At 32.7% G+C, this 9167-nt stretch overlaps 2 protein-coding genes across 2 annotated transcripts; both read right to left on the minus strand.

Annotated features, from left to right (window-relative positions):
- Positions 1-76: 76 nt before the first annotated feature.
- LOC115445654 lies at positions 77-2199 on the minus strand. Its single transcript, XM_030172013.2, has 6 exons — positions 2125-2199; positions 1988-2025; positions 1178-1261; positions 1008-1097; positions 470-874; positions 77-294 (listed from the first exon to the last, which is right to left on the minus strand). Exons 3-6 carry the CDS (start codon positions 1257-1259, stop codon positions 176-178), a joined length of 696 nt encoding a protein of 231 aa, XP_030027873.1. The 5' UTR covers positions 1260-1261; positions 1988-2025; positions 2125-2199; the 3' UTR covers positions 77-175.
- A 327-nt stretch (positions 2200-2526) lies between these two features.
- LOC115445674 lies at positions 2527-7966 on the minus strand. Its single transcript, XM_030172041.1, has 6 exons — positions 7789-7966; positions 6486-6652; positions 5492-5657; positions 5172-5311; positions 3783-3813; positions 2527-2591 (listed from the first exon to the last, which is right to left on the minus strand). Exons 1-5 carry the CDS (start codon positions 7805-7807, stop codon positions 3790-3792), a joined length of 516 nt encoding a protein of 171 aa, XP_030027901.1. The 5' UTR covers positions 7808-7966; the 3' UTR covers positions 2527-2591; positions 3783-3789.
- Positions 7967-9167: the final 1201 nt, after the last annotated feature.

Below are 9167 nucleotides of genomic sequence, written 5' to 3' on the forward strand. Positions count from 1 at the left end.
ATCAAGTTACAATTATTATGAAAAACCTAAATAGAAAACACAAAATAATGTTTAATTTTTATATTTTATGGAAAAATTGAATGAAACATTTTGACATCAATGTCAAAATTGTTTTCTTTTAATTTTGTTATCCTCCTTAATGGCTTAGAAGAAGTAGAGTCTTTACTGGAAATTCTTAGTCCTTGTTGGGTTGTTCATTTTTGCTTGTACTAGGTAGCTGTTGTGAATTTATTTCTTCCAATTTTCTCATCAAATCTTCTTGAACACTGTCGACTATTTCTTTTAAACTCTTAGCTGTAATAATCATAGATACATTAATATTTCCTCAGATTAATTAAAAATAAGTGATGTTGATGATAAATGGAACGTGGCAAGTTATATAACGTCGTATTATACCTCCTAGATGTAGACCTTGTATTGGTATTTTGGCAACTTGCGAAAAAAGTCGGTCTAAACTTTAAACACAAACCTGTTTTTTGATTAAATTCCTCTGCAATTAGAGAAATCTTTTTTAAAGTCCCGACATGTTTCTCTATTTCACTGGCTACATCATGTTCACACCCAGTGTTTACAGATGCGTCTTGCATCATAGCTCGTCTTCTTTTATCAACTGCTATCTTTAGCACTTCGCTATTAACCAAAGGCATTTTAGGCATCTTGAATGCTGATTTGTGCGATGCTATATCCATTTCTTCAATAGGTTCATCATCAATAAGTATCCCTGTTAAAGGTGGTAAGGCCACGGTATCCTTCGATATGAGTTCGGGAGCGAATGATTGAAGCGTTTCGATTTTCATCGGGGAATCTTTCTTTGGCGGTGTTCTTTTCGAAAATTTTATTGGTAATGCATTTGTGATGCTTTCTATGATGGTCTCTGTTAAATAAAAATGAATTAAACAAGGAAATTTGCATAATTTACGGTTGATAGATGCGGACAAACATAAGTTATTTTACAAACGCTAAGCAGCAAATCTGGTTTCTTTAGTATGTATCTTTTATATACTTACGAACAATATTTTTGGGAGACTCTTCTTCTTGTTTCTTTTTCATCGCTAATTTCCTTGTGAGTTCTGCCAGGAACATTGAACAAGTTGGACCTTTAAATACAATAATGATATCATGAATAAAAATATTTATTTCGAATATACGAAGTGAGATGGAATTTTATTAAATTTACCTTCGCTTTTGCGTTTCTTTGCAGTTTTTGGTTTGACGGCAGGTTTTTTGTTTTTGCCTTTGTAACGTGCTGGTTTATCCATGGCTGTAAATTAATATCATATAGATATTTCAAAGAAAACCTATATTAGATCTTATATCATTTGATATACGCTTCTTCTTTCCTTGTTTTTCTCCTTTTAACAAACCGTAGTTCCTTTATAATATTTATAAGATCTCTTTACAAGAATAACCCCAGTGAGTGTGTTTATTCGTGCTATTGACATATCTGGCTGCAGTTAAGCTCTACCGAAAATCTTTACACGAATTTGGATATTGTTAAAGTGAATTCATTAAAAATATAATATTTATGCTATTTTTGCATAATTCAGACGAATTGCCAAAACATTAGGTGTCGTTAGTAGATTATATTAAATCTTTACCATTATCAATGAATGCCAAGTTGTATTATTATTAATATTATGAGCCCTGTATTGTATACTGTCCCACTGCTGTGCACGGGCCTCCGCTACTATTGAGAAGGATTAGGTCTTAGTGCACCACACTGACCTAGTGCAGATTGATAGACTTCACATACCCTCTAAATTCCTGTACAAAATATCTCGGGTATGCAGATGTCCTCACGATGTATCCTTCACCGTTACAGCAAGCGATAATTCATAATGAATATACATAAAAAAATTAAGAACTCGGAGATTGTGCCCTTGGGTTTTGAACCTGCGGATATTCGTCTTGGCTGTCTGTTTCACAACCAACTAGGTTATCGCTGCTTTCAAGATTTATTAGCATAAACACAATAAGGTATACATACCCCAGATAGATGCTTATATCGATTTGATTTTCGAAAATCTGGTAATACAATATCAAATTAATTGTGGATAATACATAATCGATTACTGCGGGAAGTCCCGTATCTACGGGACCCCCGGGCGATAATTTATTACCTACTTTGCTTTCTCCAATAAAACTATAATTTTCAGAAGTTTAACGTGACATCCCGTGACACACCATGACATCCAAAATGACATTTAAATGTCTATAGTCATCGGATGTGAAGTTATTGAGAAAGAGTTTTATAGGCAGGAATAAAAACTAGTTTTTAGTCGAGCCCCGTCCGCGTCTCTTTCTTTAATTGAATGACTCATAGTAACCGTGTACTTTTGAGATAAAAAATTATCTAAGGCAATAGTTTCTCATCTCATTCAAATATTTGTTATTTTTATATTTTAAAGCTTCTGTTATTTGGTACTATTTTGAAGATAATTCTTACAAAGTCTTTTCAGTGAACGAGGTTTTGCTGCATTTTTTATTAGAAATACGACCAGTACTTATGGAAATGAGACAATTTGATTTTTTTTGTTATTTTTATTTCAATCATCAAAGTTCTTCAATGTCGTCAAAATTTAGAAGATTACCTGAAAGAGAGATAGCTTTTATTAATAAAAATGAACTTAATAAAGTAATGGTATGAAAAAACGAATTACTAAAACAAATACAAAAAAAAAAAATCATAACATAAACGTGATGTCAACTTATCCAGGTAAAGAGGGAAAAACTCAATTTTACAATTATTATGCTGAATGTTACGCCAAATATCTATAATAGCTTTTGCCCGCGGCTCCGCCCGCGTTAGAAAGTTTTTCGGGCTAAAGTATTCCGTTATAAAAGTCACGCAATATATTTTCCCGGGAGCCTATGTTCTTTCCAGGGTCTCAAACTGTCTCCATAACAAATTTCATCTTAATATGTTGGGTAGTTTTTGAGTTAAATACGTTCAGGCAGTCGGATGCAGCGGGGGACTTTGTTTTATAATATATTTTTGTAGAACTTTTTAAGAGGAACAATCCCGTCATACATCATTGTTGCATAACTTTAACTGTTTACGCAGCGCACGCAACGGAAGCCCTCAAAACTAATAAATTTTCTCCGTTTTTGCAACATGTTTCATTACTGCTTCGCTCCCATTGGTCATAGCTTGATGATATATACCCTATAGCATTTCAAAAACAGAGTGCTATCCAACACAAAAATATTTTTTTCAGTTCGATCTGATAGTTTCTGAGATTAGCTATTACTGCTCCGCTCCTATTGGTCATAGCGTGATGATATATAGCCCATAGTACTCCACGAACAAAGAACTATCCAACACAAAAATATTTTTTCAGTTTGAACCGGTAGTTCCTGAGATTAGCCATTACTGCCCGCTCCTATTGGTCATAGCGTAATGATATATAGCCTATAGCACTCCACGAACAAAGGTCTATCCAACGCAAAAAGAATTTTTCAGTTTGGACCGGTAGTTCCTGAGATTATCCATTACTGCTCCACTCCTATTGGGTATAGCGTGATGATATATAGCCTATAGCACTCCACGAACAAAGGGCTATCTAACGCAATAAGAATTTTTCAATTTGGACTGGTAGTTCCTGAGATTAGCGCGTTCAAATAAACAAACAAACAAACAAACTCTTCAGCTTTATATAATAGTATAGATTACAAATATTAATACAGCGAACGAGTTGCATTAATTAAAAAAAAAAACGCTAAAATACTAAATAGTTACACAGTCAAAACAATATATATCACCATTCAATTCTATATCTTACCTTTGACTTACTCCGGAGGCGTAACAGGTTTCTGAAAACGAAATTTGTCACACTTTGATGTCATTGGCTTTTAAAATTGAATTTCTAGACGAAACTCCACCGGCGGTATCAATTTTAACAACTCGAGTGGAATTTCACAGGGGGATCTCAATGTATTGAGCCACTGTCCCGGAAAAACGTGTGGGCTGCTATTTATTGTACACACACTTTATCGGATATTTACCGGCGGGACACGGTGTAAACTTGGACAATATCGACTTTGCATGGTAACAATAAGTCGGTATATTAAGTTTACTCGAATGTTTACTATAAGGACCCACAAAATTGTATTGAAATTTGATTCTGCATGGTAATAATAAATCTATTTATTAAGTTTGTTCGAATGTTTACAATTTAATGGGTATTGTGTTGAAATTCGACTCTGCATGGTAACAATAAGTCGGTTAATTAAATTTGTTTGAATGTTTACTATTTGGTGGGTATTGTATTGAAATTATATAATTAGTTAGTAAACATTTCCTATACTATTACAAAACCATAGTTTTCTGATGTTATTAATTTATCAAAATACAGAAATATGGATTATTAAAAACCATTAGTTAGTATTATCGGTGAATACATAAATCATTATTGATACTTATATTTTATTAATGAGTATTTAAGCTTTAAATAAGAACATTGTCCGTATACGTCAACATTCGCTTATATAATTTACTGCAAATAGTTGCTAACTAACGCTCTACAACCTGATACTGGACAAGATCGGTGAGTCCGTGTAAGAGTAAAGCAAGAAAAGAAATCACACATCGTTAAACAGCTGCTTAAGAGTGCTTAGAAATAAGAGCTCAGTTAAATAACGGATACGATAATATTGGTTAGTCCTCTGACTATCGTTGAAAAGGTAAAAAGAAGTACTATATAATACTAGCTGTCCCAACAGACGTTGTCTCGTCTTAACTATGAATTTGCAGCGCGCATTTTGTCAATCGCTGACAGTTATTTCAAACAATTGACAGTTATATCAAATTAATAATTTCGTTAAGTTTTCTCAAATTTTCCGTGCAATTTGTGGAATTTTTTCTTTCGTAAGAACCTTCTCCTGACAATAACAAACACAACAAAAAAAATAAATAGTGAAATCGGTCCAGCCGTTCACGCGTGATGACGTGACCAAGGGAAATTCTACCACACATAGTGCAAGCAATCAGTTTTTGTGCCTGGTATTGTTAACTGTGTGTGTGTGTTTGTTTTTTTTTTCTTTTATACTTTTTTGTTGTATTTATGTGTGTGTAGAGAAATAAATGGTTTAAATGGTAAAAAAAAAAAAGAAAAAAAAAAAAAAAGGGATTCATTTTTATATATGTAGATTAATATAGATTAATTAATTACGTCAATTGCTGTAGATGGTTCGCGGCTGGGGATGGGAGGTCGCTGGACTGTTGCTGGTTGCGGTGCTTTTGGGTTTGATACGTTCTCCGAATGCGTTTGCGTTAAGCTGGTCCCCGTCAATGGCGTGCTCACTGGATACTCTAAACAAATATTTTCGTGCAACATGTTAATTATTCCTAAGACATATCAATATTGATTATTAACAATTTTCAGACAAATGCTTGACTCTTGATGTTTGATCAAGTGTTTTAATTTATGAATAATAGGCGTCAAATTATTAATAACTATATCAAGAAGCATTTCTGAGATTACAATATTACCAGGCATAGTATGATAGCTTTCATGTGCATCGAAATACTCTTCTTTAGAGGGCTCATCTACTGATGGGACCATGGAACTGACTTCCGATACGCTTACAGACGAGTCACTTGGATCTCTTTTGATGTGCGGCGAAAGACTTTTCTTTTTTTTCTTGTGTTTCTTTACCTTTTAGTTTAAAAATAAGATTAATAATATTTACTTTTGCCATAATATGTATTTTTATGTGCAGCAATTCAAAACTTTTAGTACGAACATTAGTTATTATCAAATGCAGATCTTTGATGGTAAAAATGACGTCAATTTGCATTATAGCTGTATTATGACAATTAAAAAATATTCGGGAAAATTTCACACTGTCATTTGCAGTAAGTGGAATAATATTATTAGAAGTGACAGTAGTTATAAAATACTTAAACACTCGAAAGAGCAGACTAGCTCATTGCCAAGTGTACACTATTGAGTCAAACGCAGCAGTCATTTGTGTCACATATCTCTCTACTGCTATACTTTCGTAGTTTCTGCTAAACTGTAGAATAACTTCGTGTCATTTATAAATTTTGTCATTTTAAAGATGATACAAATATAAATGTTTAATATAGTTCTAATGGATTCTTTGGGTAAGGGCCAATTTTTCCATCAGCAAATAAAAATGATCCGTCAAATAAATTATAACCTGACGGAATTGAGACGTCAAACTATTTAACTATACGGACATTTTGAATTTATTTATGTTGTATTTTATCTCATAATATTTTTATGTGACATTTGAGAAATCAACCATAAAACTATTATAGATCGAAATATAAATTAGAATACAACTTTACACTGCGAAGTAGTCATATAATTTTAACGAAAAACATACGTCGAAGAAAAGCATTAACACCCAGAAAATATCGCTTTGTTGGCAAATCTAAGACCCCTCACGATAAGACTTAATAAATTTGTTATTATACGCGTGATTAATCTACTGTGAATATTAATAACGATAATTACATTAACATTTGATTCAGGTGCTACACTGTCAGTTCCAGGTTCGTCTTTGATCAGTTCGTGAAGCTCCAGAACAAATGGTTCTTGCACATCGAATATTGCTTGGTTCGACGATGATGAAGAATCTTCGGTGTCGGTTAGATCTAGAATATCTTCTATGCCTGGTAGAGCTGAAAGAGTAGAAACATCATTTAGAGATTTCTTTAAGTCAATGTGCTCTAAATACGTCATCGGTCTCTCAACTAAACACGCAGTGGTCTCTTCGCTTCCTTATATCAGAGACAACATAGTGCGAAAAACAACCATAAACGAAAATAATACAGTGATATACGATCGAGAATACAGTATTAAAAGATAACGAACGGAGTGAAAAGAACTATCGGTATAAATATCGGTAGCAAAAGAGATGCGAAGATTAAAGTTTCGCTCAATGTATTAAAACAAAACAAACGAATGTAGTCTATAGTCGATCGTAAATAAAACCACCCTTAAAATGTTATTACGTGTTTTAGCGTGACACGGGGGAAGTTTTCGTTTCGTTCAAGTCTTAATTGTTTAAAAGCACCTTTAATGCTTCTGTTTTCGCCTGGCAATGATAATAATGTTGATGGAAGCAATAAAATTAATAACTACATGAAGAGATGTTTTTATAATTTGACCATAATATTTAGCAAGACCCCTAATTTAAATAATTGTTATTTTATAAATGCGATGGTTTATGAAATGTTTCGATGTTTGTTTATAAGCGCCGAAAAAGCTAAACGGATTGGGATCAAGTTTAGCACAAAGGTAGATCATGCCTTGAATTACCAAATAGGCTGCTTTTTATCCCGGTAACTAGCTCCCGTGGGAAATGATTTTTTTATTTGATTATCTAATTGATGGGGCTGGAGTCGTACAGACGACGCAAAGGATCTCTAAGGTGATTAAGGTAGGTGAAAAGGGTATTCATGCGGGCAAAGCTACGAGCAACACCTAGTTTATAAATATTATTCACATCTATGTGTCAGTTTTGTTCGGGTTTATTTTAATGTTAAACACTTTTAACAAATATTTATAAATTTATTTTGTAGAATAAATGAAAAAAACGTACAACCATTTTATTTAAAGTCAAAGGAACCAGAGAGAGTATTCCCCGTAAAAGACAATATATTCCCTTTTTTTTAATTCAGAAATTAAAACCAAAACCTATTTATTTTTAACAAGTTTAAGCAGCGGGTTTGATTACATTTGCTGCAGGTTTCATTTTTTTAACGAGTCATTGCAAAAGGCACTAGATTCTCGTATTACAGAGAAGCATACTTACAAACATTTTTGTTATCCATTTTTATGTGGTAATTTTGAGTTGTATTTATGTAATTTTGTTTATGGGCATCTCGTATTTATATGACTTTCATGTTGAAATATAGTTTTTATTCTTGGTTTTGATAAATGTTTGCACGTAATAATTTTGCACAATATTTGACGAATATGTCTAATTTGACAAATTCATTCTATATTCAAAAAAAATATAATTTGTAAGTTACAACTGCGGAGTTTTGTAATGTTATACTGCTAGAAACACACAGATATCTACAACCATTTTTGCAATAATGATTTAGCGTTTTTAATATGTATTTGTTTGATAATTAACTCAAAACTAAAATAGTGTTTGGTACTTATAACAAAATAATTACTTATTTACTTACCAAAAGACACTTAGACAACAGTTTTAATCAAATTAGTTAACTAATAAGCATAAAAATATAACTAGCGAAATGCAATGATTGTGAACGTCATTCCGAAATCCGATCCTAGGCGAAAACGTATCGCCAACGCAGTGGTCCGCAGGCCAGCTGGTTTAGTTTGGCGCCCTTTTTTTTTCTTTTTTTTCGCTTGACTGACCACATCACCTGGCTGATTAATGATTAATTAATGTATAAAATATTGCGTTGACTGAAAATCAATTTTAAATACTCATCACTACATATACGCTTTCTTTGTTTTAATACAGTAATTAATAAATCGACGTTAGTGTGGTTCCATTAGAAAAAAAAATGCAAAACAAAAATACAATAATATATAATTGTGGTAAAGATACTTTAGATTTAAACATAATATTATTTATTCCTAATGTCCCACATTGCACAGCCTTGCCTTTCACTCAGCAAATTAAACCTTAACACAGCGAATTAAATATGAAAGTATTAACGTATTTAAAGTCTTTGTTTACACAAGGATAAGGTCGCGTCAAATAAAGCGACATTTATTTTTTACACACGCCATAAAACTTGGAATGGACGTTGCCCTCTGTTGAAAGGTTTACGACGCGATTGACAGTGACCTCAGATATTCTGAGGGTGATTTGTGAAAATTTTATCAAGATTTTACTTAAGTAACGTAAAAGTAGAGATGAAATGTACAGAATTTTGCGACGAATACTTCAGCATTTTAGACGAAGATATCACTTTATTTGATGAAGTTTAGAAAAAGTTAATTTGTATGTCTTCTGGGTATAGGAGAAAGAGAATTAGAATGACTGAGAATGTCATTGACCTTGAGCTTTCCCTCAAAACGTCCTGATATATTTCCAAATAAATTAATTAAATATATATCTGAACCTGGGATAGAGATCAGTTCTTGAAAAGTTATAAAGAAGAACCAGTATAATGAATGAAGTAAGTCCTCCTTCAAAACTATTCGGAC

This window comes from Manduca sexta, chromosome 26, assembly GCF_014839805.1.
Source record: "Manduca sexta isolate Smith_Timp_Sample1 chromosome 26, JHU_Msex_v1.0, whole genome shotgun sequence".
NCBI lineage: Eukaryota > Metazoa > Arthropoda > Insecta > Lepidoptera > Sphingidae > Manduca > Manduca sexta.

Bases quoted from the DNA above. Each gene is read 5' to 3' on its own strand.
- LOC115445674 (XM_030172041.1), bottom strand. The intron at 5,658-6,485 runs GTAATTATCGTT...TTAAACTAAAAG, and splicing joins CACCTGAATCAAATGTTAAT to GTAAAGAAACACAAGAAAAA. The intron at 5,312-5,491 runs GTAATATTGTAA...ATATTTGTTTAG, and splicing joins AAGCTATCATACTATGCCTG to AGTATCCAGTGAGCACGCCA.
- LOC115445654 (XM_030172013.2), bottom strand. From the start codon at position 1,259: ATGGATAAACCAGCACGTTACAAAGGCAAAAACAAAAAACCTGCCGTC. The intron at 875-1,007 runs GTAAGTATATAA...TTTATTTAACAG, and splicing joins GTCTCCCAAAAATATTGTTC to AGACCATCATAGAAAGCATC. The intron at 295-469 runs GTTTGTGTTTAA...TGATTATTACAG, and splicing joins GGAATTTAATCAAAAAACAG to CTAAGAGTTTAAAAGAAATA.